Genomic DNA, 15,806 nt, shown 5'->3' on the forward strand with positions numbered 1-15,806 from the left:
ATTTTGTTAAAATTATCAGGTTAGAAATGACAAAATTAAAGCAAATAGTCACAGTGGGTAGGCATTTTGTATTTTTAAGTACTCTGTATTTTCCATTTTAAAAAATCCTGAAATTATTAAAGTACAGCATTATGGTGGCAGTAATCATCCAATAGTTTCTTCCTGTGCAGACAAGTAATACACAAACTCCCCTTGGTTTCATTTTAAAATATATTCTATTAGAAGACTTTCAAGAACAAAAACTAGACTTTGGGGAGGAGGAGTGTTCTAAATAGAAATATAAGTTCTACTATATTAATTTGTTTTTAAATTTATTCCTTACACATGTACAAAGTTTACTGCTCATACAAAAGCAATGCAACTTCTCCTGCAATTAAGTTAAAAGTGAAAACATAATATAACATTTTTTTGTATGTGGTGGTGGATAAATGAATTTGTGCATCTTTAGAGCCCTTTTAAAGCTGGTTTCAGTTCCATCCCTTGCCAGTTTTTAGCCTCTGGCAGATTGCGCATAAATGAGTGGTCTCCTAGGAAAATAAATGAAGCACCACCCATGCTGGGCCACACATTGTAAGGATTTCTGAATGGAGAAACAAGGTACAGAGTTACTAACTGGGACATGTACATACCAGTGCTTCTAGAGAATACAATTCATTTAAAAATATTCGACAAGTGTATTGATTTGTTGGCCTAGGAAATAAAATGCTGGAGTCTAATTGTTTAACAACTCAGAATATTTGTGACAGTAAAGAAATACAGATAGAAAGAGGGGCACTTCCGGTTTGCAGGGCTTTGGCGGCAGACAGGAATCTGCGATCGTGCGTAGTTTCTGCCTGGGCTCGCCGCTGGAGCGCCCCGAGCCAGCTGGCTTCGGGGCTAAGCCACCTTGTAGAGGTGGTGAAGATGGGGGAGACCCAGCAGGGTCGAGGGGAGCTGCACCTCTCCTCCTCAGCTGGCTAAACTCCCTTTCCCGAAGGCGGTAAGAGCGGCGGTCAGAAATGGCTGCCACAAAGAACCACTCAGCTGGAAAAGAAAGTGCAGGAGGAAGTTAAGAAGTGAAAGTTTTTGGCTGACCGGGACAAAAAGTAACAACCAAGGTACCCTGGAATTTAAATTTTGCAAAAGATACAACGCTCCCAAAGAAGAGTCGGAAGCAGCGAACGAAAGTTAAAAGGGAAAGTCTTTTTTTCTTCACTCTCCTTCCTCACGCTGATAATGAGATGATCTGAATAAAGAAATTGGAAAAACCCGCTTTGGCACCAACAGGTAATTAAACTGGAAATATAATTAAATGCCAAAGGGACAATAAAGATTTCTGAACACTAAAAAATCCTTTTTTTGCTATAAGTGGGAAGGGAGATGAACAGAATAAGGGCAGGATTTGGAAGGAGGAGACTGCTTCGAATTCAAAAGAATTTAAAGTTAAATCTTAATAAGACTTCTAAAGGATACATTTTAACTGGAACTTTGCAACTAAATAGTAACCCCAAGAAGAGAAAGTTAAAAAAGAAGAAAGTGTTAAAAGAAACAGTTTGTGTGTATTTGGATCGTTTGGTGATTTTGGGACTTTTGGAAATCATATTTGAATGACTAAAAACAATTGGGTGGTTGTTTCTACAATGGCATCACCTCTGGATGAACTGAATGAACTGGATGAACTGAAAATCGAATTTAAAAAATATAAAGAAGAGTAACAAGAAGGGAAGGGCTCCTTTGGCTCCATTTTTCAATTCTTAGAAATGGCGATTGGTGTTTACAAGAAACAACAAGAAAAGACTGCACAACAAGAAGATTGGGACAAAGAAGAAGCCAATTTTAATGAACAAGTAATTCTATTGGGGGAAGAAAAGGGAAAGTGGGGAAAGAGAATGGAGAATCTAAGACCTAAAAAAACATCCAAAAAAGGGAAAAATAATGTGAAAAGGGGATATAATGTTGGAAAGCAACAGAAAAGGGGAATGCAGAAGAGGGAAATGGAGGTGGAGAGACAGGCGGAGAGACAAAGGGGAGAGAGAAGAAAGGGAAGAAGGAAGGGAAGAGAAGTTACAAAGGTCTGGAGCAAGATGTAAAGAAACAGGGTTTATTCCGAGATAATGGGTGAAAATTTAACTGAAAAGGGGATTCTGTAAAGGTACATAAGATTGTATTGTTATATTTGTAATAGAAATAATGTTAGAAAATTGGAAACAACATATGATTAAAAAGTGGAATAAAATAGTGTAATTTAGTGAAACTTTTGTGAACAAAATAAATGAAATGAAATAAATGAGAGAATTGAACTAGAAAGGAATGGGAACGTTTTAACTACTCAACATTTTATAAAATCTTAGTGAAGTGGGAGGAAAGTAATTATGGAAAGTTTATAAGTGTTTCCATAGAAGTATACTTATTTGAAAAGTAATGTGTAAAATGTTCAAGATTTAAATGAATATTAATATTAATGATAGAATTGAATTGGTATGGATTGTTGTTTTAATTATGTTATATATTTATAATTTTTTCTTTTTAAAATACATTGTGTAGTTTTAGAATGTACCAAGCAGAATCCGAACAGAAGTTATGTATTAAGTGTTATAATTTTAGGGGAAAAATATAAAGGCGTCATACTCCAATCAGTGATCACAGGAGAAATTTTGCTTAATGAGAAAAGTTAATAGACAGCTGAAACAGGACAGACAAAGAATATAAGTATGATGATTTGAATTGAGATGAAATAAATAAAAATAAAATTAAGAAAGTTGAAAGAGGGGAGAAGTTATATAGAAAATGCAGAATGGTAATAAGATATGGAATGGAATATAAAAATGAGCATGAATTTGAATGTGTGTCTGCACGAAGAGATGTAACCCGGGATCAGGCTGCTTTCAAAAAAGATGTTTTATGTTTTTATGGTCTATGTTTTGTTTGTTTATGTTTGTTTTTAAAAATCAATAAAAATTTTAAAAAAGAAATACAGATAGAAAGAGAAAAGTATGAATGTCAAATGGAGCTTATGGCTACCACCATATAATTATCTATTTGGGAATAATTTGCATGGAATTCAGTAAGGTTTATTTCTAAGTAGACATATATAGGATAAAAGCTTTTCATGAACATTTATGCTGGATTCTACATCCTTCACTAGAACATTACTGATGCAAGGTGGAGTTGAATTCTGCTTACTCCTAGAGAATCAAATAATAGGATTAACATTGGTAACATAGTGTTTTATACTTAGTATTTTGGGGACCATCACTGATCACTGAATAATATCTGGAAGCCATTATAGTTAGATGATGAGAATAATTGTTTGTTCTATTATAAGCATAACATGGATACAATACTGCTTGTTCTTTTCTTGCTTGATTTAGCAATCTGCTGTACCATATTCTAAACAGTGTGTCATTTTTGTTACCAGAATTCTGAATTAAAATTTCATAGACCAGAAAAAGTAGGGATGCAGATTTCTGTTCTGTGAATAGCATTCAAATGGTCCCTCTGCCCCCAGATGACTTTCATTGTCTTCTTCCTCTTTCTGCTGTTGAGGATCCTGGGGAAAGGGTAGTTACAGGATGTGTGCAGTGAATGTGGCAGGGTGGAATTTCATCTGCTGAAGGGAGCTTGCCAGGTATAGCCAGAGAGGAGGCAGCTAAGTTAATCATACATACATACTTACATACATACATACATCTCTTCAAATGAAAGACAGCTTTAGTTCAGTTACACCATACCTTTAGACCAGGGGTGTCAAAGTGACAGCTTGTGGGCCAGAGGGGTCACACACAGGCCACACACACCCCAGCTCTGAATCGGAAAAAGTCACGAAACATCACATGATGGCAACGTGATGGCGGGTGTTTGACACCCATGCTTTAGACCATTCCAAATTTAATTACTGTAAATAATCCCATGACACCATAGTATCTGATGCTGTTTTAGGGAAGCAGATAGGCAGTGGCCTTTGGTGTTTTTTTTAATAATAGACTCCTTTGCTGGAAATATTTTGATGGTGAACTAGAAGAGGGTTCAGTTTGCTTCTCAGAACTGAAATGGTATAAAATTTCAGAAGGGGCACTTTCCCACTGGGCGGAACTCTTGGTATTTGCTCTTTCTTGAAAACATACATGTTTTTCCTAGCTCTTGATTTCACTTGTCAGCTTCAGGTATAATCCCATGGCTATAGAATGCATAATTCCATAACATAATTTCATATTATGTTTTGAGTATTGAATAAGTCCAAGTCCTGAGCTATACAACCAGGTTATTCAAGCACATGTAGGAGGCACCAATTCCTACTTCAAAGACTGGAATGCATGATATTATCCTTTATTCACCCTCAATCCGCTAAAAAAAACCATCTATGCAATCTTTTCTTGTTAAAAAAATAATAGTTTTTCCAACCTGAGATAAATCAAATAGAAAGGTTCTTCTGTTGGTTTTAAAACCTGAAATCAAATAAGATTGTGTAGCATTTCAAAAATCTACAATCAGACATTCTGAATTATGTTTACAAATAGACTAAGCATTACTAAAACTTTGTCTAAATGAATTAAAGCAGTTTATGAGATTTTGATAAAAGGAAGAAATTATAGCTGTTTTAAACCTTGGTTGTCAAGCCAGAATTTCAAATGGAATGATGGCTTGTGTTCAACAATCTCTTTTCTTGAGCTAGCATTTCATTATTCTTCCATAATGAAAATAAAATCCAAATGGTCAGTGCAGAAACATAGTTCTGTTTAAAACTATGTTTTAAACAAAAAATGCACATTAATTAATTGCAGTGACAAAAAAGACAATTTGACCACTTGAAATCATCCAAGACTTCCCATCTTCAAGAACATTTGCCCATGCCATAAGAGATCAGAGTAGAGGCTGTCTTTTTCAGTAATAGATGTGTCATTGTGGAACAGCTTGCTCCTATGGTTGATTTGGTCCCCAACTTGTTAGTTTTTCAGAAGATGTTAAGATAGTACCTTTTGGGGTACTACTGGGATTGTTAGATTACTTTGCTTTGTTTTTTATTCTGTTCATAGCTTTTATGTAAGGAGTGTTTGGATTGTATGAAGGGTTAGAAGGTGGCTGAGATTTTTTTAAAAAATTGATTGCTGTACATTTTATTTGATCTATTTTGTAAATTGCCTTTTTATTTATTTATTTTTTTCAATTGCTTACAAGATAATAGGTATAAGTAAAAACATAGTTATGAATACATGGATACATATAAGAAAAATAAAAAGAAACAATAAAAGAAATAAATAAAAGAAAAAATAAAAGAAACAATAGGACAGGGACGGTAGGCACATTGGTACGCTTATGCACACCCCCTCCAGACCTCTTAGGAAAGGGGTGAGGTCAATAATAGACAGTCTAAGGTTAAAGTTTTTGGGGAAGAAACCACAGAGTCAGGTAGAGTATTCCAGACATTGACCACTCTATTGCTGAAGTCGTATTTCCTGCAATCAAGTTTGGTACAGTTAACCTTGAGTTTGTATCTACTGTTTGCTCTTGTGTTGTTATGGTTGAACCTGAAGTATTCATTGACAGGCAGGACATTGCAATGTATGATTTTATATACTATACTTAGATCGGACTGAAGGCAGCATAGTTCTAGGTTTTCTAGGTCTAGAATTTCGAGTCTGGTGGCATAAGGTATTCTGCAACGAGTAGAGGAGTGGAGGACTCTTCTCGTAAAATATTTCTGAACTTTCTCAACTGTGTTAGTATCAGATACGTAATGTGGGTTCCAGACTGATGAGCTGTATTCGAGTATTGGTCTAGCAAATGTTTTGTATGCTCTAGTTATTAGTGTAATATTACCAGAGAAAAAGCTATGTAAGATTAAGTTAACAACTCTTAATGTCTTTTTGGCTATGTAGTTACAGTGGGCTCTAGCATTTAGATCATTAGAGATGAGTACTCCAAGATCCTTGGCAGAGTTTGGATCATCAACAAGGTCTTGATTATTCAGCCTGTATTTTATTTTCTGATTTTTTTTTTGCCAATATGTAGGACAGAGCATTCATTTGTTGAGATTTGAAGTTGCCATTTGTTTGACCATTCTGATAGATAGTCAAGGTCTTTTTGAAGGGTAGCAGTATTGTCTGTGGTGTTGAATAGCTTTACATCATCAGCGAAGAGAATGCAGTTGCTCTTGATATGATCACAGAGGTCATTTATGTAGAGTATGAAAAGAGTTGGTCCTAGAACACTGCCTTGGGGGACACCACTGTTGACAGGTACAGAATTTGATAGGACGCTCCCAATTTTGACCATTTGTTGTCTGTTTGACAGGAATGCTTCTATCCAGTTATGCAGGTGTCCAGAGATACTGTAAGATTTTAGTTTTAGGAGTAGTTTGTCATGTACCACTGAATCAAAGGCTTTACAGAAGTCTATGTAGATTGCTTCTATTGCTTTGCCCTGATTGAGTTGTGTAGTCCATATGTTTTTGCAGTGTAAGAGTTGCAGATTACATGATAGTTTTTTCCTGAAACCAAATTGTTTATTAGAGAGTAGGTTGTTTGTCTCTAAGTGGAGGATGATGGATTGGTTAATAATTGATTCCATGACTTTACAGGTGACGCAGCATAAAGTCTGTGTGATTGGGAAGAGTATGAATAATTGCTGCATTGGTCTTTGACACCCGCAAATTTTAATCATTTGGGTGGACACCAGATTGGAGAACGTTAAATAGATGAAGCATGGTATTCAAGGCCATGAATTAATATTATTAGCAGATACTTACCTTTTCTGGTAAATCTGTTAAAAGGCTGAATTGTTTTGAAAATGCGAGGGGGTGATTCAGTAATACCATGCTTCGGTTTGTCAATTTTTTCATAACACTTTTTATGAAAAAGCTCAAAAGTTCACGGAAGTTATACATATCAACCCACAAACTAAAATCTATGAGGGGAAGCAATCTAGTTACTATGGAAACCAGGAATTTTGCAAAAATCCATTGAGCTGGCTAAGTAAGAGATGGAATTATACATGAAACTGACAAGTGAAGCCAAAAGCTAGAAATTAAAAGGATGAATAAATAGTGTTGCTGAGTTCCTCAAATCCAGGGACAAGAGGGGAGAAGCATAAAGCACAGGAAAGATTGTGATGAGCTAAAATATCTTATGGTAAGATTTGGGAAACATGAAGAACTTAGTATTTACCCAAAATTGAACTTACTCATGTTGTGGGAGTAATGGCACTCTTTAATTTTTCACTTTTGTTCCAAGTCAAAGGTAGGTTCAAGCTAATCTTTATAAAAACAGTCCTATTTCCTCTTATGCAATTGCCTCCTCATAAATGACAATGCAGAATTTCAGAAGAGAAGCTGGATCTTTATGCAGCAACAATAATGTGCTAGATGCCCAGATCTGCCCAAAACTTCTAATATCTTGCTAAAAAATAAAAATAGTGAATATTACAGGTAGTCCTTGACTTACAACCAATCATTAAGTCACTGGCACAATGGCACTGAAAAAAATGACTTATGATCATTTTTCACACTTACAGCAATTGTAGCTTCCCCATGGTCACATGATCAAAATTCAGACACGTGGCAATTGGTATTTATGATGGTTGCAGTATGCTGGGTGATGTGATCCCCTTTTGCAAACTTCTGACAAGCAAAATCAATGGGGAAACCAGATTCACTTAACAACTGCGTCACTAATTTAACATCTGCAGTGATTCACTTAACAGCTATGGCAACAAGGGTTGTAAAATGGGGCAAAACTCACTTAACAATTATCTTGCTTAGTAATGGAAATTTTGGGCACAGTTGTAATCATAAGCCAAGGACTACCTATACTCCACAGTCAAATGACAGAAAATTAATGCAAGGTCAACAAGCCCTTGGAACATTTTAGGAGCTATTAGAAAGTAGCATTCTCTGTATCTTAGCTGAGTAGTAACCACCACCCCCCCCAAAAAATTTTTTCTTTTCAGCTACTCTGTGAAATGAAGGATACATTAAGGCAACATGGACGGCCAATCAAGATACTTTCAACAAATGTTTATATTGTATTTGTGCTTTATGTTGGAGATTTATCTACAGTTTATGCTTCTAAAGGGAGACTAAGACATTTGAAGATTTTGTAAAAGATACATGAGTATAGTTTGACTTTAGTTTGAAACATGGGTCCTAGCAAAAGTATTATCAGCAGGCAAAAACATTTGAAAGCAGGGCACAGTGTATGTAAACAATGCAGCCAAAGAGGAATGAAGCATACCTATACTATAAAAGTCACAAGTGATAAGTGATAAGTACAACCACAAGGTTAATATGCACAGAGCAACAAAACAAGTCAAAAAGTATACACAGAAGTATCAAAGGACTATGAATCTGAAGACAATTTTTTCATAAGCTAAATTAATGTGGGTAGGATGCAATGACAGAAGGAAGACTGGTTTTGAACAATAACCCCACTGTTTTATCAGAGTGATGCTGGTGTACAAGTTAACCTAATTGCTAAAAGTCACTACAATAAATGACATATTTATGCACGTATCTGAAGTTACGTAATGGAACCAATAGCTATATTGGGTGGCTAGGAATATAAATGCATTAATACTCCTAAATCCACAAAGAAACAACCTGGGGCTTCAATCTGACAAATTACAAATTGTCTATCCTGTTTGCTCAATCTGTATAGAAATATATCTTCATACTTACTTATCCTTGAATAATTTTTTCTGTGATAATTCTAATCTCCCTGAAAGTTGTTTCCATTATTATTAATTAAGATGCACAACCAGCAGCATATGCTATGAAAAATTTATCAGTACTGCAGAATGAAAACAAAACTGGACTAAATGGAATAAAAAAAAATTTTTTATCAAATTTTTCTTCAATTTGAAGAACTAATTGGTTTTAGTCACAATGGAAATCCAAGATTTTGCCTGAAACCCAAAGTATTAAGCATGCAATTACAACAAATTTAATCCAGAACTATATCTAGCAACTACATATCTGAAGTCATCATGTGTCTGAAGTCAGAATTTCAAATGCAAAGATATTGTCCAGGGAGATGCAGTCAGATTTTGACAAAGATGAAGAAGTACGTGCCGATGTACTTTTAATATGCTCTATTCTTGATGCAGCTTTAAATACATACTTCTGCTCCTAAAGTGTTTCATTGCATCATGGAACAATTGATAGAGTACATCCATGAACCATGGATGACATTGTTTTGTGAGCCACCAAAGAATAAAATCTTGATCTCCATTTCAGTTTTTCTAGATTGGGTTGGTTCTTTACCTGCTGCGTGTGTTGCTGCATTTTACATATTTGATATTTCTAAATGTTGTTAAGTCACACAGAATTATTATGACAGGGGTGGCTATATAAATAAAATATAAACAAATAAATAATAAAACTGATATCAGAAAAAGCCTGTTAGTGCTAAAGGAAACTAGGCCATCAAAGAACACAGTGGCTGGACACTTTCATAGCTGGCACTAGCTGGAGCATAGAAAAACTCAAAGAAATAGTACAAGATAGAAAGATATGGAGAGACTTGGCCCATCGAATTACCAAGAATCAGATTCAGCTAAATGGATAACATCATCATCTTTATCAGAAAAAGCCAGCTCCTCAAATATAAAAATGAGAAAAAAAGCAAATGTTTTAAAATTCAAGAGAAACACAGTATCTGTTTGTACGATAGTATCTAGCAAATTATTAATAAAAGATGTAATTAAACCAGGAAATACTAAAGTGCAGGCAATCATAGGCAAGCCAAAACCAGGATTCCAGAAAAAGGTCTATAGGATTATGGAAATAGTAAATCATGTTTTGAAATTCATTCCTCTTGGGCTCAAATAACAAATCTGGGGATATTATCATGCAAAAATGTGTCTGCCATTGGACTTTAGTATACAACAAAGGATATCCAGATGCCACTTTATACATTACATGCAGCAGATGTGTAATCAAGAAGCTAACTGAACAGGGTTGACTGTTGCACAAATAAGCCATTTTATTTAGGAAGAAGGATTCAACCAAAAGTGATGGTAAATAATATGTTCCTTGCAATATGTTAAATTTCTTTTGTCATAGTCCAAGCTGATGTTAATAAACATAGTCAATTCATCTCTCTTTTCATTGCCTCCTCATATATGAGGAACACAGGAAATGGAGAACATTTTAGCAAAGATTTAGAACAAAAATAGGGAACAAAATCCTGATGGGCATTAATATTCCTGCCAAAATCTCTTCTGATGTCATTAAGCACCATGCCACAGCTGACTTTTAATTGTTCTTTTTCTTTTAATTAAACAAATAAATCAGAGTTTTGCATATTGCAAACTAATGAATGAGTTTCCATTATCACTATTATTCCCATCAATGCCTACAGAGTTCGCACAAATCTTACATGAATTTTGAGGAAAAAAACCTGATAATTGGCTACATTCTGTGGAAATTTCCTCTAATATTTCTTCTATTTCCTTTACATACACATCTTGTAGTTCATCTTTCTGCAGTCATTCTGTTTTTACACTAATTATTTTAACTTTTTTCTTTCATAGTCATTTTACCTCAAAATCCAGTAATAATACAATCAGTCTGTATTCACAACTTTTCTTTGTATCTTTCAATATTTTTCCTCAGTTTTATGGCATAACCAAAAAATTCAAGTATGTTTTAGGATAATTTCCTATGCAAGACTTGAATACATTATTTCATAATCTCTTACATACATTTTAACCCTTTCACTATAATTAAATCTACACCTTCACTTCCATACTTATATTCATCAACCCTGTTTCTTCAAGATTAAACCAATATCAATTGAATTTATTATATCATTCCTCTTTTCTATTAGTTTTATAGCACAATATAGCTACTTTCCTTTCATAAATTGTATATATTAATTCATGTTGTTTACGATGTACATCTCTTGCATTCCACGCCACGGTCTTACATATGTCATGGCTGTGCTAGACTGCCAGCTGGTATATCCTCATTGCCCATCATGGTAAGTTGAGGCTTTGAATGCAATTTTTAGTTAGATACAGAAGATGTAGATTAGATTATCAGCCTTAATTATGCTGATGCCACATATAGATTAGTAAATAGAAAGGCCATAGCAATCAGTTTCATTACATTTTGGCCAATAAACTATAAGTACAACCAAAGCTTTTCCTCGGATATCTATGCAAATTATATTAAAAGGAGCTTTAAGGCCTAGAAATTAAATGCAGGATTTTGATATATGCTCAGATTCAAATCATTTTGCATTGTGGATAAAAATAATAATAAGATGCAGTTCTTGATATTAACCAATGTTTGTAAGCATTAAGGTATTAGCATAGCCTAAACTATTATCAAGATCGATCGATCTATCTATCTATCTATCTATCTATCTATCTATCTATCTATCTATCTATCTACCTACCTACCTACCTGTTACAAAAATATTGAGAAAACTAAAATGATATATTAAACTATAAAACTGGTATAGCACTTTTGTTTATACATAAGATTTTTATGGCTAAAAATAGGTTTTTTAGACAGTAACATTGTGTGCTGCCTTGAAGAATTTTCACTACAGCAGGACAGAATAAATAATTGTTAAAAGCACAAATTTGAAAGTAACAAATTTGAAAGTAACATAACATGGTTTGAATTTTTCTTTTTGTAGATAATTGCATTTGATGAGTTAAAGACAGACTTCAAGAGTCCTATAGACCAGTGCAACCCAACACATGCAGTAAGTACTGCTCTTCGGTTTAATAATAACTAACATTTAATGAAAATTATATTTTGAAAATATAGTGTTAAATGTGATCTTATGATTTTTCAACAAGCATTGAAAAATACCATTCCTAGTGCTTTCATGGACAGGCCCTTATAGTTTTCTTGGCAACCGTATACAAGTTGATTGCCATTGTCTTTGACCTCCCTGTCCAAACCCTCTATAAATGATTTTTATTTTAATACGTAAATGTAGTGAGCCTGGTCTTGACATAATTAGTTCTGATTCAGAAATAAAGTTCCTGCAATAAAACCCAGTAAACTAAAGGTTGATTCATGAGATCTATAATTGGCTAAGGTATTTGATGTTGGTTTCATGCTGCAGCTGAATGCTCTGTAATTCATTTCAGAGAGACATACTTTCTATAGAAGTGATATAAATAAATATAATGAATAAATGCTTCTCAAGGAGGATTTGTGGCCCCACTGTCTTTATCAGACTTTGAGAAAAAGTTAAATAAATAAATAAATCTTGAGAAGGGATTCCTTCGGAGGTCAAATAAAACCATGGTTTCCTGCAGGATGAACTAGATACAATTATTTAATACCAATTTCTTATTTACTGAATGTTGAATTATGACAAATGGCTAACAAGATAAAAACAAGGCAAAATAATATTGTGAGAGAGTAACATACTATAATAGTATTCTACTAATATAATATTAGATGGGCATGCCTAAAGAAATGTATATTAGCTGACTTTCTAAATGCAGAGATGTAATAGTATCTGCACACAATTTCGTACAGGAGATAACTTTGAAGTAATGGGGAACCTTGGTATTTTTCAAAGGATACTAATAGCAGTCCAAGGCAGATAGTCTGTAGCTATGGATTGAGAGAAGCAATTAACAGTCTGACATACAATTTAAGAAGTTTGGGAGCAGCTCCAGGAATCAGGACGAGTTTTTGATTGCAGCAGGATTCAAATGCAATAAATAGACAAAGAATGCAAATGACACTGCTCAAGTTCAGGATAATACAAGCCTATTATACAGTTCTTAAATCTTTTCTAAAACTTCCAGGAGGAGGCTTAAATCATCCATATTCTGTTTTTAAGCAATCATTGTTTCCTAGAATTCACGGAACTGTATGTATCTTGTTTAAATTGTAATGCACAAAACAGGATCAGGTGACATAGTTTGCCTTTGGATTGTTTGACATAATCTCCAGATCTAAAATCTCCAGATGAAATTAGTGTCTTTTAATGTGGGATGTTAGAACTGTGAGAACTGCCACCTGTTTTAAAATGAAAGTGGATTTTCAATGCTAATCTAGGAGCCCTGGTGGCATAGTGGTTAGAATGCTAACCCTGCTCACACTCTGGAGGCTCGAGGTTGACTCAGCCATTCTTTCCTAATTTCCTAATCCACTTCCCTCCAAGGCCCTTTGAAGCTCTTGCACAATCACCTTCTTTACCACTTTCCTCAATAAAGAGAAGAGAGATACCGGACAAAAAATGTCTAGCATGGTGGGATTCAATCATGGTTTCTTGAGGAGGGGTGAACCAAGACCTTCTTAAGAGATAAAGGAATAACTCCCTCGCTCAAAGAAGACTCAACCTTCACCAGAACCCATTCCACGACACCTCCCAGACCACTTTGACAAACAAGGCAAGGTATGGCAAAGCCTACAGTACTGAGGAACCTGTCAACTTCCTCAGATCTAACAGGTTACAAGATAACCACCAGGCAAGGCTTTTCCCCAGGCTTCTTCTCATCATATTTTTTTTATTCTGACATGTGAGCACATATTGTCTAGCATGCACTAGATGAAGAGAGAATGTGTGAGGCTAAGCCTTCCCACAGTTTTTGCATGCAATTGGGAATCTGTCTTCCTCATTGTACTTAAATAATTTAATGGCAAACTAGCAAGGTTTGTAAATTGCCTTGCACTAATCATTATCTTCCCCCTTTTTCCCAATTTTGTTTTCACTGACAGCGGGTTTCAAATATTTCAAATACAGATCTTTATTAGAGCTGTGTGAAGCACCACAATTTCATTGAGTAAAGCATCTGTGTTCTTTGGAAAGCTTGTGCAGCTGGTTATCTTTATATTTGTGTACATATGCTGACTACACTTTCTCTAGAATTACCAGTGAAACGAAGCAGCTGCACATGCATTCACACATGTTGAGAGCCAGGGAAAAGGAGCTGAACAAGCCTTTCAAATGACATGCCTGCTCTAATATTTTGAGGATTGGGGGACGGGGGGGGGGGCTTGCAATTTCTGGTGTGCTTAGCAAAGCACTCTCTTTCAAATGCTTTGTGCAGTCCCAGTGTTTAGTTATCCAGCCACTGGTTTTGTTTTTAAATTCAAGTTGCCACAGATTACACTTGGATCTAAAACAGGGAAGCAATTGATTTGATTTGTAACTTTCCTCATAGGGCATAGGGCTATACCTCTCAATAGAATGTAATGTGATAAGCCCTTCCATAGATATGGGCCTGCAGTTTGCTATGTAACATTTGCTCAAATTATATATTGAGAAAACAGTTCAGTGAAACCTCAGCCCCAAGGTGATCCAGTTTAAGATGTAACTGATAGTATATCTTGCATGCTTAAGTCTGATAATTATAGTTAATTATAATACTTACTCTGCTGTTTCTAGAAAAGAACCCACAATTCCAGTTTCTGCTGCATTTCACCAACTGTACTGTACCTCCTAAGGAAGCATTTTTACCTTTAAACTCTGCAATAAAAGCTTAGCTACCTCAAGGCAGCATGAAAATACCTGCTGATGATGCAAAAATAATACTTGTTACATATATACTATATTTTGAAAAAATAAGGTGGGACTTTCACAGTATAAGGATAAAATATAAGATAAACCAAAAAGTGTGCCTGCACAAAACACAGGCTTTGCTTTTGTCTTATAATGTTCTTTAGTACCATTATGTGTTTCTGTCTTCCATAGTTCGTCCACTCTGTGGCAGCAACTCAACTTACATATCATCAAACTAAAGGCTCCTTATTTTATTCCTTGCATGAATTTCCAAAAATCATTTGCGATCTTTAAAGTTGAAATAGAAAATTTGTAATTATTCAATCACTGCTGAACTACAGTTTCTAATATACTGGAAGTTGCGGTTCAGATTTGGGACTAACTTCAGTTGCCTTGGCAAAAGTGGTATAATTGGCAAATTTGATATAATTGAACTTAAATATGTTTAGATGATCTCAGTAGATAACTAAGGCAGTACCATGCAAATTATACCAGAGGCTAGTATATTATAGACTTTTTTTCTGAGATCAGGTAAAATATATGTTGATACACACTATTTGTTCAATTTTAGGTTTCTTAAATTGTACCATTTTACTACATCTTCCCCCCCTTTCCTTTGACAGAGAGAGCGGTTGAGAAACATTGAACGGATCTGCTTTCTTCTGAGAAAGGTAAAAATTAATCTAAGTTGGTTTTGCTGAAGGGAAGCAAACCATCAGTTCTTATCAGCAACAATAAATTCTCTTTTTTAATAGTAATTTTATTAAAATTACAACAACTGTGATAAAAAATGAATACAAATTAAAAAATATAAAAATAGGGGTACAGAAAGAAAAAGAAAAGAAAACATAGAAAAGAAAGAAAAAATAAAACTATAGTGGAGAAAATAAAATAAATATATAAATGACTTCCCTTCATCAAAATATATAGTAGAAACAATTTTTAACCTAGTGCCTTCTCTTAAAATACAACAGATGATCTCTTCTTCCCATATCCTATATCTCATCTATAAACTAATCCTTAAAACTTCATCATCTCAGTCCTGATGTCAGCAAAAGTCAATTAAAATTAGCAGAGATAATAACAGATCTACTTTAACCTTGATCAAATAATCCACTTTTATATTCCTTCCTTTTATTTTTAATAATCTTGATCTTTGGTTCTTTTAAATAATGTTCTAAAATTTTATGATGTTCCATTTTTCCTTTGTCCCATCTCACAAAATTCTTCAAAGCTTTATCAACCCTTTTTTGTAGATGCTGTATGGGAAGATTACCCTGGTCATTCTCCTGGCTTGTTATTTATGTATCCCTTTTAGTTATTAAGGAAACAGCTGGGGGTGTTTTTTTT

The 15,806-nt window shown here is 34.6% G+C and overlaps 1 protein-coding gene across 1 annotated transcript in view; it reads left to right on the forward strand.

Moving 5' to 3' along the window:
* CNIH3 (cornichon family AMPA receptor auxiliary protein 3) overlaps positions 1-15,806 on the forward strand; it is a 64,810-nt gene that overhangs the window by 15,495 nt on the left and 33,509 nt on the right. The window contains exons 2-3 of the mRNA XM_026695372.2: positions 11,622-11,690; positions 15,080-15,127. Coding sequence (XP_026551157.2) covers positions 11,622-11,690; positions 15,080-15,127 — 117 coding nt within the window. The remainder of the gene's footprint in view (positions 1-11,621; positions 11,691-15,079; positions 15,128-15,806) is intronic.

This window comes from Pseudonaja textilis, chromosome 1 (assembly GCF_049901715.1).
Source record: "Pseudonaja textilis isolate UNSWEBS1 chromosome 1, rPseTex1.2, whole genome shotgun sequence".
Taxonomy (NCBI): domain Eukaryota; kingdom Metazoa; phylum Chordata; class Lepidosauria; order Squamata; family Elapidae; genus Pseudonaja; species Pseudonaja textilis.